This window comes from Sander lucioperca, chromosome 16 (assembly GCF_008315115.2).
Source record: "Sander lucioperca isolate FBNREF2018 chromosome 16, SLUC_FBN_1.2, whole genome shotgun sequence".
In the NCBI taxonomy this organism is placed as follows: Eukaryota; Metazoa; Chordata; class Actinopteri; order Perciformes; family Percidae; genus Sander; species Sander lucioperca.
Genome location: NC_050188.1, coordinates 25,612,125 through 25,634,487, shown reverse-complemented (window position 1 = coordinate 25,634,487; position 22,363 = coordinate 25,612,125). Strand labels below are relative to the sequence as shown.

The following is a 22,363-nucleotide window of genomic DNA, read 5'->3' as shown; positions in this document are numbered from 1 at the left end:
CAAAACACAAGCAAATTAAGAAAACAACTTCATTCATTTTCATTTATTCAAAAATGCACACAACACAACCAAATACATAAACGCGCTGCAAATAAAAAACGATGCAAAAAGAAAAGCACACAACAGCGAAAAAAGAAGCGATGCAAAAAAGAAGAACAACTTCATTAATTTGACAACACATGCGCAGCATTCAGCAAATGCACTGCAAATACACACAACACAACCAAATACATAAACGCGCTGCAACAAAAAAATGATGCATCCAGATTACACAACGGAAGTTCTCCAGGCTTCTAGAGGGATCAGCTAAGTGGAACAGCTTGATTTTCGACCCCATGGAGAGAGAGAGAGAGAGAGAGAGAGAGAGAGGGAGAGAGAGAGAGAGAGAGAGAGAGAGAGAGAGAGAGAGAGAGAGAGAGAGAGAGAGAGAGAGCGAGCGCCGGCGGGGCACGTTCAATCTCAGAACGGTGTGCACCGTTGTGAAACAGTGTGCAACTGCTTTGAGATCATAGACTGTAAATATTAAGTCTATGTTTGAGATATGTTTTCTCTCGTTTGGTGGGTGTGTCTCGGCTCAGGTCACAGGTGATACTCAATCAGCAGAGACGTGTCTGTAAACTCCTGGTAATAAAACATTTAAAACTGCATCAGCGTTTAACGTTGACGTTTGTTTAAAGCTGCTGACACACAGACCCGACGGCCAGACGGTGGCAGAAAAGCCAGTCGGACTGATCAGTCGGCTCCCCGAGGTCCAAAAAGTGCCGAGGAACACACCAAGGTGACGAGACGTAATACGTCTCCATAACAGCAGGCGGCGCTAATCTGTATTGTCGCCCAAAAATGAAAACCGGCAGCTGATTGGACGAACGAGTCACGTTGCTCTGAGTTCTCCGGAAATTCAAAGACGTGTGTCATGGCGGCTTGTTCAGAATACGATCTCATATTGTACTAAAATAGTTCACCGAAACGTGTTTCTGAAAATATTTTAAAGTGCCCATATTATGAAAAAATCACTTTTTCTGGGATTTGGGGTGTTGTGTCTCTGGTGCTTCCACACACATACAAACTTTGAAAAAAATCCATCCATGCTGTTTAGAGTGAGATACGGTTTCTGAATGTGTCCTGCCTTCAGTCTCTGGGTGAGCTGTTCAAAATCGGCACGGCTTGTGACGTCACAAGCCGAAACGAGCAGGCTGACCGCAACCATTAGCTCGTTAGCATGCTAATGCTAATGCTAACGCTAGCATGCTACCTCGTTCTCAATAGCAAAGCACTGCTACAACACACACAAGTTCACCATAATCTACAAAAGAACTACTTACATGTGCGCCCTCATTTAGAAGTCTCCCAGCTAATCCTGCCTTGTAACTGACCGAAGTTGTAAAAACAGCCTTTCTTTTACTGTCTATGGAGCTAGCTAGCTGACATGATCTACATCTGAGCTACTGCACATGTGCAGTGCAATCAAAGATAGTACAGAAGAAGAAGAAGAAAAGAGGTCTCACTCTGTAGCTAAAACAGAGACCAGCTGAAAAGAGGATCTGCAGCAGTGAGAGAGAGCACTGCAGTAAAACAAAAATATGGTGTTTTTTGAAAATTAAACCATGTAAACCTATTCTGGTACAACCTTAAAATACAATTATGAACCTGAAAATGAGCATAATATGGCTGCTTTAAGTGTGAAACTAGGCCGTGCAGTTGCTGAATCTGTCTTCATCCGATTTTGAGAGACTCTAGTCACGCTCATTCCGCTCCGTGTTTCCGGGTTAGCACTCTACTAATCAGATGGGTCATTTGAGTATAACCGCCCCACCGATTATACATGTAAAATCGGCCAAAATGAAGACCGACGGCCCCTCGAATGGACGACGGCACGGAACACACTGAACAGACTCGAGTCACTGACCTCGCCAGACTGTCCAACGGCCAATTATCAGGTCTGTGTGTCAGCAGCTTAAGCCATATTACATGAGAGGGTTTAATTTCGAGGTCCGAAAGGCGCATCACTGAAGTATAGGCCTCCTCAAGTGTAATATTGTGATTATACAACAACGGTTACCAACAAAATAAGTGTTCAATCTGTATTCATATTGTGGAGCAATTCGCTCTTGAAATACAAAAAACAGACAGGATTTCTAGTCCCTCCCTGTTTAGTAAACCAGCCAGTTTACCGTGGGATTTATCAAACTGAATAAATCCCGCCCGCACATATAAAAACAAAACTGCTTTGCTAACTCCATCGTGTTGTAAGTAAGACATCTGCTGAAAAAGTTATTCCAAAACACCAAAGTACGAAGACATAGCAGACCAGACGCAAGCTTTCATTTTGAAAAGTTGAAGCTCGGGACGGCACCAGCCAGGATGGCATGAGACGGGAGCATAGACTGTATATTATTAATATATTATGTTAATAATAATAATAATAATAATAATAATAATAATAATAATAATAAACAGTCTATGGAGTTCTCCAGGCTGCAGCCATACCCGACTCTAATAAAAAAACAGAGCGCGCTCCCCTAGTGGGGTCGAAAATCCAGCTGTTCCACTAGCTGCTCCCTCTAGAGGTCTGGAGAACTTCCGTTGTGTAATCTGGATGCAGCTTTTTTTTTGTTGCATTTGTTTTCGGGGTTTGTGTGCTTTTCTTTTTGCATAATTTTTTGGTTGCAGTGCGTTTATGTATTTGGTTGTGTTGTGTGTATTTGCAGTGCGTTTATGTATTTGGTTGTGTTGTGTGTATTTGCAGCGCGTTTGCTGAATGCTGCGCATGTGTTGTCAAATTAATGAAGTTGTTTTTCTTTTTGCATCGCTTCTTTTTTCGGGGTTTGTGTGCTTTTCTTTTTGCATCGTTTCTATATTTGCAGCGCGTTTATGCATTTGGTTGTGTTCTGTATTTACATGTGTTTTCTTAAAGGAATACGCCACCGTTTGTTGAAAAAGGGTTATTCACCGTCCTGCCTAGGAAATCATCTAGTCTTAATCTGCATTGCTATTTTTACTTGTTGTGAATCCGCAGGCCACAAGAAGTAATTAGGTTTTGTTTTAGTTGTTGTTGGGTCACTTTTACTCACGACATGCTAACGGCAACAAAGGATTCCATTCATTACGCTAAACTAAGCTAGCGCCGCCGCCGGACTAAGACAATGCATGCACTGATACAAAAATGCATTTGCCCACCTATATAAATATAGAGGAGACGGTGAATAACCCTTTTTCAACAAACTGTGGCGTATTCCTTTAAGTTGCAGGGCGTTTGCCCCTGTCAGCCACCGTACTTTAATATACAATTAAGATGTGCAACAGTTCAGCAGTAAATAGTGAAATATTACCTCCAGTTTGGTTGAAGCGCTGCTTCATGCGATTAATCCAGACTTTGAAGAAGTTAGGCTGACTCTCAAGACACTCTTTAGTGTACATTTCCAAATACTGAGGATTGTTTTCTAAAAATGTTTTCATCCAGTCCTGTTTTGTTTCGATTATCTTTTTGTTGCTGTCGCAGTAAGCCACCAGCAGTTCATCAATCACTGCAGCAACCACAAACTCTGGGAAGTTTGGGACTCCAGAAGATCCACTGAAGAATAACTTGAGTGAGTGTTTCACTGCAAGACAAAACAGGTTTATAGATTCAGTATAAATAGACTCATATCATTATGATATAGTGCAGTTTAGTGTCACACACAATGGGCCTCATTCACCAATATCTTCCTAAGTTTTCTCTTAAATATGTTCTTAAGAAAAGTTTATGTCGCATTCATGATGTGTTCTTAAACAGCAGAATTGTTTGCACCTTTATTCTTAGGATTGATGAATCCCACGTCTTCGTAATTGAACGCGCGTGCCGGTTGTTCCTAATTAGCATAACAAAACGCCCCGCAAATTCCCATATAAGGACATGGCACTTGTGCACCTCCTGGGAAGCGGGAGACTGCGTTCAAGAGATGGTTGTCGGAGTCGCAGATGACTTGTACATTGCAGTGGTGGAGGAAGTACTGAATCTCAGTACTTAAGTAAAAATACAAATAACCAGAGACATATTTACTTTAGTAAAAGTAGAAGATGTCCACTACCACAAACAAGGCCTGGCTTTTAAAAGAAGTTCCTATCCTAACCAGCATAAAACGGAAATATGTTGTTAGAATCGGAATGCGGTTGGTTTTATTCATGGATGCATTTTAAGACGGTTTTATTTTCTTTAACCATGCAAGTGAAAATGGGGAGATGTGAAGAGGTCCAGCCAAATAAATAAGATATTACGCTGCCTGGCGGAGGAGTAAACGACGCTGTGTGTGGAGAAAAATAGATGGCAACTATGATTTAAAAACGGGAATAATAAAAAACAAACATTTTACATTTTCACTTTTACCGGAGGCTGTATTACCGAGGGTCAGCGGCGCTGCACCCGGGCTCTGGGGCACCGGAGCCGGCTTGGAGGATCGGCGGTGCCCCAAATCTATGGAAACCAAACTTCACTGGTGAGACAAACTTGTGACGGCCAGGAAGACGTTTTGTTAGGAGGAAAAACTGATCGGAAAATGTAACGGAACGTTGTAGAAATGTAGTGGAGTAGAAAGGATAGATAATTGCTGCAAAATGTAACGAAGTAAAAGTCAAAAGTATGCACTATTGATTCAACTTAAGTAAAGTAGGCCTACAGATACGTGGAAAATGTAGCCTACTTAAGTACAGTAACGAAGAATTTGTTACATTCCACCACTGCATTTTGGCCCTATAAATAGCGCGATTAATCACCAAGTAACGCAGGATTTAATCAGTTTGATGATGATAATAATAATGATTTTTTTTTCAACAAATGATCAGAAATACATTATACCTACATTACGATACTATCATTGTAAACGACTGTAGAATTAAATCAAATGCAGTAACCAATTATTTGGAGCAAATTGTCATCACTCAAATGTGCGTAAGAGTGCTCTTGAGTGTTCGGAGATTTTGTTCTTAGCTAAGAACAAATCCAAGACAAGAAAACATTAGTGAATGTCAGAATCTTCGTAAAAAGTGCATAAGTGGGGTTTAAGAACACATTTCTTCGTAAGAACAGTTGGTGAATGAGGCCCAATGTCCTTAATTATGAACCTGCTAAACCACCTGTGCGGTTTAACAGGTGTTTTATAGTAATTAATGTGCGCGTGACTAAAGTTTGCTGCTCAAAAGTCATTTTGTTGCAAATGTGCATTAAAAATGGCAGGGCGACCCTGTTCTTATTAAAGGGGAGGAGTGGGCTAATTCCCGAACTCCCCACACGGACAGCGACTTTGGTGTGGGCGTCCCGCCACAGACAGCTGTTCGCTGTCCGTGTGGGGATGCCAATGCGACGGAGTGCACCGCTGGCCATCACCAAGCGCGACTGGTGCGTCTGGAAAGGGTGAAGACGGCTTCAGGTGGCCCTGCCGTGACCACGGCTTCACAAGGTCCGTTCGAAATAAGTCGTTCTTCACGGAAAGTCACATAAGCCACGACGTCATTGTCCGTCAGCGCAACTTTGTAGACCCCGATGACCCCACAGTCAACACGCAAAACATCGAGAACACATGGATGCGCGCAAAGAAGAAGCGCAGGCGGCAGCACGGAACAACAGCTGAGTTATTTCAGTCTTATCTGGCAGAGTTCTTGTGGCGAAACAGAATGAGGCCAAATGTTTTCCCGGCACATACACACAGTTGCCACAATTTACAGTGTAGCCTAAATAAATCATGATAGGCCTACTTGCCTAACCCCCACCCCTCAAAACTCGTTTTATAAACACTATGGCGCTTTTCTGGCCGCACCCCGACCCGGTCAGGAACGGGTCTGATCACCCGGAACCGAGGACCCGGGCTACTCCAGACCAACCGACGCACTTAGGCGCATGGGTATCGATTCTGATCTAGAGGCGTTCAGTCATAATCCCGCAGATGGTAGCTTTATGGGAGCTTTTGGGATACTCAGTTTTTGGAGAAAAAAAAAACTAACCTGTCTCAAATAAGACCCTCATCATTTGGGACGCTCAGTTTTTGGAAAATAATTTGGGACACGAAAATGCACTAGGATAAACTCCAGCTGTGTTCCAGAGCTACACAGAAACTAAACACAGAGCTGAGTTCAAAGTAAAGTAAAGAATTAAAATGTGATCTTACCTGGAGATGAGACGTGACAGAAGAGAAGCAACAACAGGAACTTTTTCATCTTGTTTTGATAAAGACGTGTCTGAGGACCGAGCTGGTTCAGCTGTTCTGTATTCTGTGTGTTTTCTCCGAGGAGGGAGGGTCTCTGTTCTGATGAGTGCTGGGCGGGTGTTAAACGTCACTGGTGATTCAGAAAATGATCCGGTCAGTTTGCCAGTTCTGAAAGTTTTACAGTTAAACTTTGTGATCGGTACATCACTGGGATAAGAAGAGAGGAGAATAACTGAGACACGCGGCGACGCACACTAGAAAGACATAATTCAAACTACTTACAGAAGGACCCCAAAGCACTTCCTATATATTTGTACTTGTTGGCCGAACCATCATGATAGTGCTGACTCTCGCAGGAACAGAATAAAAAAGGAGGAAGCTGTTGGTTAGCTGTTAACTGCTCTGTGAAATGGTGTAGTTTGCATCAGTCTTAAGACAGCAGTCAACTGTACAAATGTGTCTCTGAAATAAAGGCTGAGGGAGCTAGCCCGCTAACTGGCAGTTCAGGCTTTTCTGTGTGTATGTGGTAGTATGGCCACAGATATCAAACAGTAGTCTTACACACAGCATCAGAAAGGTGACAAATCAATAAATCATGAACTTCAGGACAACTGAAGTAACTAAACACATCTTTCAGTCACTTCCTATTCCGGTATTACCCTCTTTGGCCATGATCTCTACTTCGACCAGCTCGTCTTCAGAGAGAGAGAGAGAGAGAGACTCTAAACTCCGGGCAATTTGTCATGTAAGGGCCCTGTTCATGTTGCACAGACATTTTAATTGCATTTTGTGTCTGTTAAGAGGCACAAAGGTATGGAGGATATATTTATTCATAATTCAAATTGAAAGTCCGAAGAGAAAACGAAGCAAGATAAAATTAAAAAGTATTATTTTACCACGCTACTACACAGTAAATTTTGAAGTGTTAAAGTAACACTTAACGAGTTATATTTAACACTATTCCTTGAGTGTATTTGGTCCCACCCTGAATTAGTGTTAAAATTTTAGAGTTAAATTAACTCTAAATAGAGTAAAAATGTAACACTCGCTTACACTGAATAGTGTTATTTTAATTGTACACTAAAGGTTAAATAACACTGGAGAGTGTAAATATTACCCTTGGAAGAGTTGATCATTTACTCTTCTACAATAACAAATCAACTCTGATTGAGTTTGATTCCAGTCCAGTTTAACACTGCACGGAGTTATTAAAAGTTGACACTCAAGGGTAAAATAACTCTGATAAGTGTTGATGTTACACACTATTGTGTTGATAATTGACTATCTTGCAGTGAAAAACAAGCTCAAATAGAGTCAAATTCTAACACTGTATAGTGTCACGGAAATAAATCTCAGCAGTATTAATTTTACACTTTTTTTAGTGTCAAGTTACACCAAATACACCATTAAGTGAGTAAAAATCACAACTTACCACAAAATAATGCATTTCAAATTTTTATTATCAGCTCAACTAGTCAGGCTAAAATATGAAGAATACAAATCCCTTTTTAAAACATTGACCTTAGGTCTCCATAAAATGGCAATAGGGAACAACATACAAGGAGGAATCTGTCGTTCCGTACTTCATTTGAACATCAAAAGGTTTAAAGTAACACAGCTCATTAATCTTGATCACCTTTTGAACCCTGTCTGGATGCATCCTGACCTTAAAGGCATAGTAATGGTGATCAAAACACATTGTTTCCATCAGTTTTCCACAGAGCAATACACAGTCATCTTTCACAGCAATAATTTTGATTTTACAAAATACAGGCATCTCAAATACTACCTCAGTACAGATAATGAAGTCACGGCGGTACTCTGTACCATGATGTTTTATCCACTTGGCAGAAAACACACTGGTAGACAATACAGCCCCAAATTTGAAAGCAATCTCGGGACCTTGTTTGAGCTCTCCAAGTGTCCCCATCTTCTCTGGACCTAAAGTTAATCTTTTCTTGCTAAAGGACTCTCGATACATTGCCATACAACTTTGGTGCTTTTTGGCTAATGTTTTTGTTACATTTTTAAAGCTTTTTAATTGCTTCTTAAAAAAATTATGTTTAGCTTCATAACACATGCACCACATGTGCAGAACTGGGCCGATGTTTTTTATATTACGAGGGTAATGAATCATGAAGTGATGCTTTGGTAAGAGATTGATTGCAGGAAACAACTGCTTGAAGAGCTGATGATGATCAATGATTAAATGTTTGAGGTAAATGGTCATGCCTTCTGTAAGGACTGGTGAAAATACAATGTTAACAATGTGTAGAAGCAAAAGTAGAAGACGCCAGTGCTGGTCATCGGACTGTATTAAATCACCAAATAGCAAAGGAATATTACGTAATAAGCACCAAGACTGTATAGCATTCAACCCCAAATCATTACTTCCATCAAACAACTTTACTCTAGGTGGACGGTTTCGCTGCTGATTGTAACCATAGTCAAAAGCATGTATTCTACCAGCCAGTTGTTCAGCTTTTAGGAAGTTTTCCTTAATGTACTGCAGGACAAGTTTGACTTCAAACTGAGCAACTCCTTCTAAAATATCGTGCATTATATCTACAGAAAAATTGTTGGCTGTATTAAAATACTGTAGTGAATTCAACAGACAAATGCGTTTGACACCATATATATGAGGTAGTGTAGGATCTGTTTGTAAAGTTTGACAGTGCAGTTTGTGCATCTCGATAGTTCGTAGTACAACTTCTGGATCATCTTCACAGAACACAGTTTGAAAACGATCTTTCTCAAGGAGACAGAAACGACAACAATACCGTGGCCCAAATGACTCCACAAAGCCAAACAAACCATGCAACCCAAGATTCTCACCAGTGACCTGAACGATGGTACCGTGAATCACATCTTTCAATCTGGGAACTTTAAGTCCCTCTGTCTCGAGTACTTTAAGATCACTGACAAGTGGCTCAAGTATCAAATTAAAACCATAACGCTTGATGTCCTGCGCATGGAAAAGAGCACATAAATGAATATTTATCAATGATGAATTAAAGATTGGGGGAAAATTCCTTAAAGTAAAATATACAGCACCTAATTTGTGTATACCCTTTTTAGACCCCAAGGGGTTTGCTGTTTCAAAGTCGTCATAAAATAGCTGTATCTGTAAGGTATCTTTTTCTATAGAGAATAAGGGACTGTTTTTTAAAATAGGCGGCATCTCTCAAGTCTGCATACACACCTTCCTTGGGCATGTGCCTGGGTTTGAACATGTCTGCAAGTTCTGGGTTTTGAAAAATTGCCTTTAGTGTTTCTAAAATAGGAATATATGCAAACTTGTCAGTTACAACAACCTGATCGTATGTCCCAGTTGTTTTGTTTCTTCTGCTGTCAAATCTCATGCCAAGCACCTTTTCAACAGGTTCTACGATTCCCCATTTCTCTTTGAAATGTTTATTTCGTTTAGCTTCTGAATGTAAAGGAACACGCCGACTTATTGGGAATTTAGCTTATTCACCGTAACCCCCAGAGTTAGACAAGACGATACATACCCTTCTCATCTCCGTGCGTGTTGTAACGCTGTCTGACGGTTCCAGCGGCATCAGGCCAGCACGTAACATGCAGGTGAATGGTTCCAGTAATCCTACTGCTCCCAATAAATGACAAAATAACGCCAACATGTTCCTATTTACATGTTGTGATTTGTAGAGTCACAGCGTGTACAAAAAACAACATAACATGAGACACAGCCATCTTCTAACCGTACACAAACCGGGAACTATATTCTCAGGCGGAAGAATATAGTACTTGGGCAGAATGATTTGCTTTGTAGCAAGCCTGTCTGAGAATGTAGTTCCCGGTTTGTTTACAGTTAGAAGATGGCTGTGTCTCATGTTACGTTGTTTTTTGTACACGCTGTGACTCTACAAATCACAACATGTAAATAGGAACATGTTGGCGTTATTTTGTCACTTTTGTCACAATTCGGAGCAGTAGGATTACTGGAACCATTCACCTGCATGTTCTGTGCTAGGCTAAGCTACCGGTGGAGCTGTCAGACAGCGTTACAGCATGCACGGAGATGAGAAGGGTATGTATGGACTTATCTAACTCTGGGAGATACGGGGAATAAGCTGAAGTCCCAATAAGTCGGCGTGTTCCTTTAAGGGTGTGAAGGGGTATTCCAACTTTTGCAAAGATTGTTCTATTCTGTTCTTATTTTCTGTGTCCTGTGGAGATAAGCACTGCAAAGCTGCATCTTTAGCTTGACTATGAATCTAAAAAAAACACTTCTTCCATGGAGGAAACAAAACTATTTACAGTAGATTGACTTAATCCAGCTGCTTTTAGTTGTGCAACAGCAGAGGCACACATAGCTAGAGTGCTCCTGTTGGACTTTTTCAACAGAGTAGATGTGGCTACCTCGTGTTCATTAACTGTCCATGACGTTGTAGCTGTCTCCTCTACATTAGTGGTCACTGCCTCTCCAATGCTGCTTAAATAAACATCAGGGTCAACCTGTTGGTCAATATACTCAGTGTGTTTTGTGTTTAAATGTTTCCTAAAACCAGAAAACGTACCAAACACACAGCCACATCCAGTCTGAGCACATTTAAGCCTGAGATTTTTTCCAAGCAAGTAACCGTGAACTAATCGTAAATGTCTAACAAGCATATTTGAACTAGATAACTCAGCCTGACAAACAAAACACTTCATGTTCGAGGAGAAACTTCAAGCACTAGTGAAGTAACCTCGCCCTGACTTCAGCAACACGAGGACTCTCCTTGACCTTGCCAACATCGATGTTGTACACTGTGGTTTGGACGAAAGTGTACATGTTGTGGAGCATGGTGTTGTAGGATGTGCCTTAAATAGTTCGTCAAAAGCAGCAAGAGAAGAGGGTGACCTGCAAGGTATGGCATTCTTGTTGAGAATGATGAAGAACTGGTGGATTGCATTCTTCTTAACTCCAACAGCCAGGACATAGGGCTGAGCGCTAGTAGTAATGGCACTGAGATGCTCTTGAATGTTTGAGAAAACATTTTTTTTCTTGTTTCTCAATCTCACAGAGAGAGAGAGAGAGAGAGAGAGAGAGAGAGAGAGAGAGATGAGAAAGGTGAAAGGAAAGAAAACAACGGAAAAAGAAAAATGAAGAAAAATACAATAGGGAATTGTTAACAGAAGTTGTGAAAATTCTTCCAAGTAAAATAAATAAGTAAATAAACATCAAACAACAACACTAAGAGTTTAAAGCCATGCTAGCAGCTCTGAGGTTGTTCTGATGTACAGCGACGCTTTGAGCTCATTTTACCAGCATGTTGATGTTTGGCAGGTTATAATCTCAGTTCTGCATGTTAGCATTCTAATATTTCCTCATTAGCGCTAAACAAAGTACAGCTGAGGCTGAGAGAATGTCATTAGTTTAGCAGGTATTTGGTCATAAATCAAATTATGAGGGTGTTGCATGCTTGTTACTGTTTTTATGTTTTATCAGCCTGGGGACAATATATGAAAACTAGCTATGGTGCTAACTCTAGCATATTTACATTGTGTAGGTAACTTGTATGGATGTCCATTAATATGCACTGGCCCTATCTAAATAAACAATTAAATAAAAAATAGCTGGATAAACAGAAGCATTGGACCTGATGATGGCGTTAGCTGAAAAATCAGAGGTTCAAAGTTTTTACAATTGATTCTCTGGGGACCATGAATATATGTACAGTATTTTACAGCCATCCAGTCAGTCTGTAACAAGCTGAAGGACAAACAGACCAACTGACAGACCACCTGTCAATGCAGTTAAACTGACTTACCGTATGCTAACTGTGCACTGGCTGTCATTGGCTATTGATAGAAAGTAATGTCAGAGCACTCTAACTTGTCAGTCTCTACTGATTGAGGAGGGCTAGATCAAATCTTACCACCACAGAAAACGGCCAAAAAGAAGGTGATGTCAGACTGATTGGAGTGATAATAAAATGGCAGTTCAGTCTGAGCAGACTGTATGAACATTGTTGTGTTCATGAAACTACATCAGGAAATGTGATTCTACCTTTTCTCAGCAGAGACCTTGCAGTAGTCCACATACATCTTCTGCCATTCAGGATAAATATGAGTGAAGAAAATGGTGTTTATTTTTTAGATTTCTCAGCATTCCATCTCAGTTTGGTGATGACGTCAGCCTGTGGTTTCAGAGCGATCCATGTCTCTGTCTTCAGGTCGAATGCTAGGAAGTCTTCTCCATCATAAACAAACTGCAAAAAAACATCCACAAATCCAGTCTCATCGTCCCACTCACAGCCACTCATCCTCTGGAGAATGTGGACGAGAGAGAGAGAGAGAGAGAGAGAGAGAGAGAGAGAGAGAGAGAGAGAGAGAGAGAGAGAGAGAGAGAGAGAGAGAGAGAGCGAGAAAGAGACTCTAAACTCCGGGCAATTTGTCATGTAAGGGCCCTGTTCACGTTGCACAGACATTTTAATTGCATTTTGTGTCTGTTAAGAGGCACAAAGGTATGGAGGATATATTTATTCATAATTCAAATTGAAAGTCCGAAGAGAAAACGAAGCAAGATAAAATTAAAAATAGTATTATTTTACTACGCTACTAGGAAAAATCATGCCATAATTAAATGTGATTGTTTTTTTCGTCTGCTATTTCACCACTAAATTCATTTCTGAGACTGTTTTATGCGAGAAATTAACTGTGTACAGTTTGAATATGGGCAGTTTTACAAAAATGTATGGCCAATTGCACATTTGCTCAGACAGACGCTTGCTTACCGGCATCCAGTAATACTCCCAGCCCCCGCTGTCAGCTGGAAGTGGTTTCAGACCCCCCCACCAGCCGTTGGGCCACGCCTCCTCAGTTAAATTGACACCTGTCACTTCTAAATGAAAAGCTTAATGTTAAATCGAAATGTAAAAGGTAAATCTTAAAATGTCAATGTCAAATGTAAAACGTAAATTTCAAAAGATAAAATGTCAAATTGAAAATTGAAAATTATAAAGGGGAAAGGCTAAAATAAAATGATTTTTTTTCTATTTGAGATTTTAATTTAAGTATTTCCATTTAAGCTTTTATATTTCACATGGGCACTCTTTATTTCATGCCCCCAAAACTGCCGTTTTAGCTAAGTGGGAGCTCTCAGCATTAGCTGCAGCAGCTCCACGTTGCTAGCACCAATTCGGCTCGTTTTTTTTGCTATCGACAGTACTCACATACGTATAGCGATCAAGATTAACGTAAAAATTGCCCGGAGTTCGCCTTTAATAAAGCAGTATATAAAAATAATAATTCACTATATTTATAGAGTGCTTTTTCATGGTACTCAAAGACACTTTACATGAATTGAAATGATCATATATTAAGTGAGTAAGTAAGTAAGTAAGTAATATATTATATTAGACAACAAAGCATTTGGATTCTTGAATTAAGACGTTATGTCAAACTCCAATTATCTGACTGGTGAATGAAGGAAATGTCTTGTATTTCCTCTCTCATGTATGTGTGTTATTGTGAAGATATGTTGACTATTGATGTTTTAAATTTCATTATCTCAGGGTGGAAATGAGCTTAGGTCACTCTACAGTTTGGCAGTAAAAGTTAAATGTAACATGAATAAATACTGCTCCTCCACTTTGGTTGAAGCGCTGCTTAAAGTGATCCATTTTGTCTTTTATGTTCAGGGGCGTTGGACTGGGGGGAAAAAGGGGACTGAGTACCCAGGGTCCTCCTGTGAGGAGGGCCCAAAAAGACACTAGAATGATACATGATAGATAGAAAAAAATGGGAAATGTATATATATATATATATATATATATATATAGTATAAATATAAAAACATTATCATCACCCTCATGGGGAATATGATGTACTGTATTCAGAGGTAAAAGTGAAACCTAATGAGTGTGAACAAGTGTGTTTGAAATGCTGAGCTGAGTGAAAAGTGAAATAAAGATTTAAAATGTGATCTTACCTGGAGATGAGACGTGACAGAAGAGAAGCAACAACAGGAACTTTTTCATCTTGTTTTGATAAAGACGTGTCTGAGGACCGTTTGAAAAATGAACGTAAGGAAACCCACTGAAATGCTGGAGCTGGTGATAATGTTCTAGCAGCTTGTTTCTCTGTGCTGACTTCTCTCACAGCTGACTCAGGTCAGAGTTCTGTTGCTCTCTAGTGGTAACATAAGGAAAGACACTCTGAGCCTCAAGACTCACTCCTCACTAAACCAACTACAATGGAAGACTTTGATTGCAGTGTTCTTTCATCCTCACACATTTAACTAAAAAATGTAAGTTTTAATCTTTTTATTGTTGTTATGTTTCAGGTCTGATAAACTTACGCAAATCCGTTTATCAAATAGAAAAACATGATGAATCCCATAATTCCCATTTGAACCTATTCACAAGCATTTTAGAACTGGTTTAATGAATCACGGATAAAATAATAGTGTTCATTCTGGTTTCTTTCTTTATGACTTTAGTTGGTAGCTGCTGTAGTGATCCTTCTCCAAAGGTCTGCAGAAACAGCTGCATCACTTCTCTCCAGATGTTGTTACCTCAGCAACGCTTATTAGATCATCACTGTATCCAGAAACATTTAAATATGATTTATGAATTTACACCTGACCACTTTAAGGTATCCTGTGACTTTCTGACGGGTCCTATCACTTCATATCTTAATGTTCGGTAAAACAAGTTTTGTTAATGCATATTTATGATGCAAAATAGTTTCAAATATTGATGTGACAGGAACTTTATTAGAGTTCTGGATCCTCTTTTAATCTTAGCTGTAAAGAGACAGTAAGAAATACAAAGGAACCTGGATTTAGTGTTCATTTTATTCAATATTTGCGTTCATATTGTATGCAGTATACAGTATTGGTCTGAAATTTAAACTTTTCAGCTGTTTCCTGTAACTAGTTTGGGACTCCAGAAGAAGCAGTGAAGAAAGCCTGATGGAGTGGTTCACTGTCAGACACACAGGTTTTAGTAGATCATTCTGTTGGATAACTGGTTGTCAATTCCTTAAGCAGTAAAAGAGTTTATCAAAGCCCTATTCCTATTTTAAGGATTATTCAATTCAAATGTGTCTTCAACAATGAACATGATGCGGCCAGTTTCCAATAACTCTCACTCACAGGGCACACCTCATGAAGGTATTCCTGAAAAAGAACTTACTTCCTCATTTCACACCTCACCTCACAACACAAGATATGTTTACTAAGTTTCATATTAAATATATGAAATACCGATTTAAAGTTACTTTATGTATTTTTGTGTTTGTGTGTTTATTAACATCCTTCAAACATCCAACACGTGTTAACTTAATGAATGAGTCTCTCAGAGAAACAGAACAAGGCTGTGTTAGGAAGTTATCCAGCTCTACAGGAACTGACAAAGGGTTTAAAGTTAAGACTTTAATGTCATTTTACCTGGAGATAAAACACAAGACAAGAGGAGCAAGTTAATTAAATACATCTTGTTTTTTTTTAAAAGAAGTAGAGCTGGAAAGCTCAGCTCAGCTTCATTCCAAAAGTTGTTTCCTGGTTTAATTATACGTGAATGTTTCCCCTGCAGTATGAGGTGTGTTCCCCTGTGAATGACTGCTTACAGGTTTGTCAGTTCCCGTAGAGCTGGATAACTTCATAACACAACCTTGTTCTGTTTCTCTGTTTTTCTGATAAAGTGGTCAGGTGTAAATTCATAAATCATATTTAAATGTTTCTGGATACAGTGATGATCTGATGAGCGTTGCTGAGGTAACAACATCTGGAGAGGACTTAACTCTGACCAACAGAGATTTTAGACATGTTCTGGTTCTGTGGAAACGGTTTCATCTGAGTCTCTGTTACCTGTTCCTGCCTGCTTCCACTAAAGCTCTTTGTTTGGGCTTGTCTGCTGCTAAAGTCTAAAACACATTGTATCATGTAACACAACATGTAGCTTGCTTCTTTTACGAGTTGACTTTCATTTAGTTCTTGCTCCTGTAATAAATAAGTCTACTGTCAGACTCTAACAGCCTCTGTGCTGCTTCCTTTCCCCTACAGAGACCTGGGTTGTAACAAAGGTTTAGTGGACTGAAAGATCAGACAGGGAGTCCAGAAAACAGCTTCTGACTTCTGCCTTTAGTTTAACTAATAAAGTTTAAAATCTTATAAATCTGAGTCAGAAGTTTTCACACTTACTTACTCTGACAACAGTTTCCTCTCCAAATATATAATCAGAACATTTACACAACATTTTTCTTTTAATTAAGCTAAATAATCAGGATGTTGTTGTCAAGTTGTCAAACACCAGAGAGGACATTTTATTTACCTCTACTTCATTGGGATGGTTCCATACATGTTACAGTAGTTTATCTATAAGACCCAAACCATATGCATATCTAGATAGAGTACAAATAGTTATATAGTTACAGTATAGTGAGTATATGAACTGAATGTTTGAGTATATAAACCTATAATATAGAAAGGATATTAATTACACACACAAACATATCCTTCACCATAAAGATTTTCAATTCCACATAGCGACAAACTCAACATTTTGTCAACTCCTAATAAAGAAATTTAAAACATTTTTCTTTTGTTGCTTCATGACTATTTCATGTTCTAGTTATACTCAAGATTTCTAAAGCAAGTTTTTTAGGGTCTTTAATATAAAGGTTTGTTGTAGGAAGCTTATCATTTCAGGTGTTGTTTAACTGGAGATGTGAAGAGTTTACTGCTTTACCAGTGCAGGATGTGTTTGTAAATCAGGTCTCTGGATTCAGTTTCTCAGAGAGCTCAGAGAGCTCAGAGCTGTTGTCAGGAGCTGTAAGGAAAAACCCACTGTTACTGAGCTGTCTTTAATAAACAGAGGATGATGCAGCCTGTCCAGAGGCTGGTCGTTCAGATTAACTCTGCAGATCCACCAAAAGGTGTTCAGTATTTCCAGCCTCTGAAACAGGTTTAGCATCTGATGTTTAATCCAGAACCAAGAGACATGCTCCATCTGTCAGAATCAATGACCTGACTCAACAACTTGAATGTGACATTAGCAACCAGCAGCCTCCAACCCCAAGAGCTTTTTATATATGCTTCTATACATATGTTTTCATCTTTGTGAAGCACTTTGGTGCAAACTTGTTTGCTTTTAAGGTGCTATATGAATGAAATAAAATTAAACTTAAACTTCCCCTTTCAGTTTTTATTTAATTGTATTGGTCGTTTATATTTAGCCAATTCTCTCTATTTGAGGAAAGGTTAGTGAAGTTATTTTGATCTTCCACTGAATCCACAATCCATGCAAGAAAATGTTATCTGCTATTGCTGTCACACAAATATCTAATTATTTCTAGTACTACATGTTATTTATTACTCCCATCTACAGTAATTCCAGGTCATGTCAAACAGTCATTGTTTTTGGTCTCTCTGTTAGCAGAGAAATCCCTGAGTGAGAAAATAATGTACTAATTTATAATCTCCATGTCTTTACTCAAGTCTGTTTTGCAGTAACACATCCTGGTAACAGCATGTCAGACCAGATACAATAGAATAAAAACAAGTTCTACTCACATTGTGGAGGGAGTTTGGCTGAAACAAGAAGAGACGACAAATCATTTCAGTTGTCACAGTTGGAAATTAAAGCTGTAGTGCGTAGTTTCTATCTCCCCCCCCCCCATGAGGGATTCTAAGTAATGACAACAACACTGTCGGCACATCCACATGATACAAGCCCTCTGTGATGGCGCACAGCCCCCAACCCTGCTCCATGCAGTTGCTAGTAACCAAGGAGGGCACAGAGGATTAAAAAAACATGATGAAGAAGAGGAAATTATCTTCACTCGAGTTTCTGCGTGGGAAAGTCACCGGACGACACAATCTTCTGAACATAGACATACTGAGCTGATAGTCTTAATTAGCTTTGTAGCAACTCATTTGGCAATGGCTTGAATGTAACGGACGTTCATTAATATCAAAAAGTTACGCACTAAAGCTATAACATAAATGATAATGAACATTTGTCACCTTTTCCCACTGATTCCCTCTAATAATCATTCTACTAACGTTAAATAAGTATATTTTACCCTTCTACTCTTCACCTATTACATTTATCATCATCATCATCATCATGCTACAGTCTCTGTTGGTTGCTTTACAATAGTTTGTTTTAACTTTTTAACTTAAAGTAAAAAAGAGAAAATCTTTTAGTGCTTTAGTATCTCACTTTTCTTCTTTTTGTAAAAAATGAATCCAGTGGCAGCGACGAGGATGACGACAGCAAGAACAGCCACTCCAGCAGTGATGGGAATGGTCCTGTCAGAAGAGTTCTCTGTTGAACAAAAAACAAATGTTTACAACCATATAGACAAAGAAGTATTGAACAGATCTATCTATTTATTAACACCTGTACACACATTACTTATGAACTAATTACATGTTGGTTTGTCCTGCAACAGGTGGAGTGCATTGGTTTAAAAACTAAAACTAAAAAATGACTGACTTATTCCATAATAAACCAAAAGACAAAGCTAATCCAACAAAACACACTTTTGTTTAGAGCCTCACTTTGGTGAGCGACATATATTTGTACCTGTTGGCCGAACCATCATGATAGTGCTGACTCTCACAGGAACAGAGTAAAAAATGGAGGAAGCTGTTGGTTAGCTGTTAACTGCTCTGTGAAATGGTGTAGTCGCATCAGTCTTAAGACAGCAGTCAACTGTACAAATGTGTCCAGTGGCGTAATGAGCCAACACCGGGCCCCTATGCAGGATTTTCAAGGCGGGCCCCCATACTACAGCACGTGATGACGGCGCAATGTCCACGAGTAGGCTACCATGAATAGGACAGGATAGAGACACAGCATATAAGAGATGAGATGACTGAGAAATTCAGGAGTAGCCTACGCACCACAACCACTGTGTAGTGTGTGATTGTGTGTGTAGTGTGTGATTGTGTGTGTGTGTGTGTGTGTGTGTGTGTGTAGTGGTGTGTGTGTGTAGTGTGTGTGTGTGTGTGTGTAGTGTGTGTAGTGTGTGTAGTGTGTGTGTAGTGTGTGATGTGTGTGTGTGTGTGTAGTGTGTGTGTGTGTGATGTGTGTGTGTAGTGTGTGTGTGTGTGTGTGTGTGTGTAGTGTGTGATGTGTGTGTAGTGTGTGTGTGTAGTGTGTGTGTGTGTAGTGTGTGTAGTGTGTGTAGTGTGTGTGTAGTGTGTGATGTGTGTGTGTGTGTAGTGTGTGTGTGTGTGATGTGTGTGTGTGTGTGTGTGTGTGTGTGTGTGTGTGTAGTGTGTGTGTGTGTGTGTGTGTGTAGTGTGTGTGTGTGTAGTGTGTGTGTGTGTGTGTGTGTGTGTGTGTAGTGTGTGTGTGTGTAGTGTGTGTGTGTGTGTGTAGTGTGTGTGTGTAGTGTGTGTGTGTGTGTGTGTGTGTAGTGTGTGTAGTGTGTGATGTGTGTGTGTGATGTGTGTGTGTAGTGTGTGTGTAGTGTGTGTAGTGTGTGTAGTGTGTGTCTGTGACCTCTGACCTGTAGGCACAGCGAGCCGTTGGCGAAGGTGGCGTTGTCGGGGGCAACGCCACAGAGCCGGGCGCTGGGCCCTGATAGGACGAGACGGGACCAGAGGAAGCTCCCCAGCTCGTAGGGCGGGAAGAGGTCAGAGGTCGGCTCAGCCGTGTTGTTGACGTCATCATACTCCAACAGCTGGGGCAGGAAGTAGGGGTATTATGGGATGTGAAATCTGTAAATTATAGAGAGTGGTCTAGACCTCCTCTATCTGTAAATTATAGAGAGTGGTCTAGACCTCCTCTATCTGTAAATTATAGAGCGTGGTCTAGACCTCCTCTATCTGTAAATTATAGAGTGTGGTCTAGACCTCCTCTATCTGTAAATTATAGAGAGTGGTCTAGACCTCCTCTATCTGTAAATTATAGAGTGTGGTCTAGACCTCCTCTATCTGTAAATTATAGAGAGTGGTCTAGACCTCCTCTATCTGTAAATTATAGAGTGTGGTCTAGACCTCCTCTATCTGTAAATTATAGAGTGTGGTCTAGACCTCCTCTATCTGTAAATTATAGAGTGTGGTCTAGACCTCCTCTAGAGTGTCTCGAGATAACTCTTGTTAGGATTTGATGCTATAAATAAATTGAATTGAAATTGAAATTGAAATTGACTGGTAACGAATTACATTCAAAATCACATCGCAGGAGAAAGTCTATTCCACCCATTTTTGAAAATATTAAATTGGGGACAGTAAACCAAAAGGACTGCCTGTTATTAACAAAAGATTTTAACCATTTCAATTTCAAGACGCCATTCATTATATTGAAATCAATCGCATTCACACCTCCATCTTCATAGTTTTTAACCATGTTACGTTTCCTTATGTACTGACATTTGTTCCTCCATATGAAATTAAAATGGATCTTGTTTATGGCTGTGAGGAGAAAGCCGGGTAGATAAGTCTGGATAAGCTGTCCATTTTGGATAATAAGACTCAAAAACTGTGATATCTCTCTGCAGCCACCTATTTAAGATTAATTTACACTTTTCTATATTGTTCCATACATTCATTTTGTCTGATATTGTCTTATCCTTAGAAATAACAATCCCCAAGTATTTAACTTCTGACTTAACCTTTATGTTATAGGAAGTAGCTTTTCAAAGTAAGAGTGTCTGACCCTGCTGAAGACGGTGGCGCTGCTGTACAGGACGCTGCTCTCCGGCTCCACCTTCAGGCTGCCGCTGACGTTACGGGACACAAACTCCTTCCAGTTCACCTGACGGACACAAACAGCAGTGATGTCACACTGTACAGACCAATCAGAGCCCTGGATCAGACGGTCTCTTCAGTCTAACACCAACTAGGAGTTAACAAAGTCACAAAAAACTGTCTAAACTTCTGAATATAAATAGTAAAAGCTTGGAGTCATTCCTCTGCAACATGTTGTCAGTTTCTCCCCCGTCCAGTTCTTCAGGTTTTGGGTTTAGAAGTTGTAAGAGCCACATATTGTATGTTGTTTATGGTCTCACTTATATTATTTATTGATTATAATTAGGGTTGGGTATTATTATGGCTTGGTAGCATCAAAATGGCGCCATAGGAGCTACGCATTCCGAGGAGAGGCTCACCCCATTGGTTGATAGAGCTCAACAGTCCCGCCCACAGAAGGTTCCAGAAGTAAAACTACAATTTCTCCATTGACAGTTGGAGTATAAGCCATGAAATGGTAACCGTCGATGGTGGACTTAAAACCAGCTACGACTTGACTCAGAGATTGTATATGATCATATAGACGCCACTAATCATGGGGCACTACCCTTGTTTAGAGAGAAATGTCTTTATTCACGATGTCTTGGATAAGTACTTCATTACCCACAATCCCACAGTGATGCCTCTGATTGGTGGAGCTCATGCTGGCGAGGAGGGGAACTGCCTGCACGATCCGTCACGACGATTTACGACACTGCACGAATCACGATCGGTTCCACGCTTCTGACGTTAGCCTCCGCCGGGAAGCTAACGTTAGTTAGCTAACAGCTAGTTCAGCTAACCGCTAGCTGACAGCTTGATTCAGTCTAAAATAACGTTAACTCAAACTTAACACTGGGTGAAGCCGGCTACAGCTGACGTAACAGCCGTTATATATGTTAACGGTTATTTTCAGGTTTATTTTGAGTCTTTAAAGTTATTACATGCTGTCTCAGCTAGCGGTTAGCTGTTAGCTAAGCTAACGATAGCTTCCTTTATTCAGCTGTGCGCGGTGGTTTATAGGATGAGTAGTTCCTTCGCTCTGAGATGACGATATGTATACAGTGTTGTACCTTTGACTTTTTGGGGATTTTCTGTTCGTTTTTTCACTCTAAATGCTACGTTGTATGCTAATGAGTCATGTCCCATCTGGTTAGCCTAAGGCACGGTCTAAAACTCTTTATATACCGATTTATTCAGACGTCAACGGGAGAAATGAAGGGAAACTTACTTCTGGAACCCAAGGTCTCTCAGAGGAGGGGCGGGCAAGTTGGTAAGCTTCTCCTCTGGCCGCAGTAGCGTACTTTTTTAGCTCCTACTTCAGAGCAGGGGGGTAAGCCTCTTCTCGGACCGCGAACATCCTATGGCGCCATTTTGCTGCTACCAAGCCATCACCTCCGTTAGCATCCCATTGACTGCCATTCATTTTGACGTCACTTTGACAGAGAATAACTTTACATCTGAAGAGTTTAAAGACTCTATTTGTCCATTG

The 22,363-nt window shown here is 40.1% G+C and overlaps 2 protein-coding genes and 1 long non-coding RNA gene across 3 annotated transcripts in view; 1 reads left to right on the top strand and 2 right to left on the bottom strand.

Moving 5' to 3' along the window:
• The window catches only part of LOC116037655 (major histocompatibility complex class I-related gene protein-like), a 103,017-nt gene that overhangs the window by 5,003 nt on the left and 75,651 nt on the right, over nt 1-22,363 (bottom strand). The gene's annotated exons all lie outside the window — the stretch shown is intronic.
• LOC116037654 overlaps nt 1-22,363 on the bottom strand; it is a 90,696-nt gene that overhangs the window by 5,053 nt on the left and 63,280 nt on the right. Inside the window, exons 10-12 of the mRNA XM_035993063.1 lie at nt 18,353-18,457; nt 17,701-17,718; nt 16,877-16,957 (exon numbers count right to left, since the gene is read on the bottom strand). Of these exons, the coding sequence (XP_035848956.1) occupies nt 16,899-16,957; nt 17,701-17,718; nt 18,353-18,457 (182 nt within the window). The 3' untranslated portion in view covers nt 16,877-16,898. The remainder of the gene's footprint in view (nt 1-16,876; nt 16,958-17,700; nt 17,719-18,352; nt 18,458-22,363) is intronic.
• Nucleotides 14,103-22,363, top strand: part of LOC118493413 — a 10,444-nt gene continuing 2,183 nt past the window's right edge. Inside the window, exons 1-2 of the long non-coding RNA XR_004895364.1 lie at nt 14,103-14,194; nt 18,837-18,849. This is a non-coding gene — a long non-coding RNA (uncharacterized LOC118493413). The remainder of the gene's footprint in view (nt 14,195-18,836; nt 18,850-22,363) is intronic.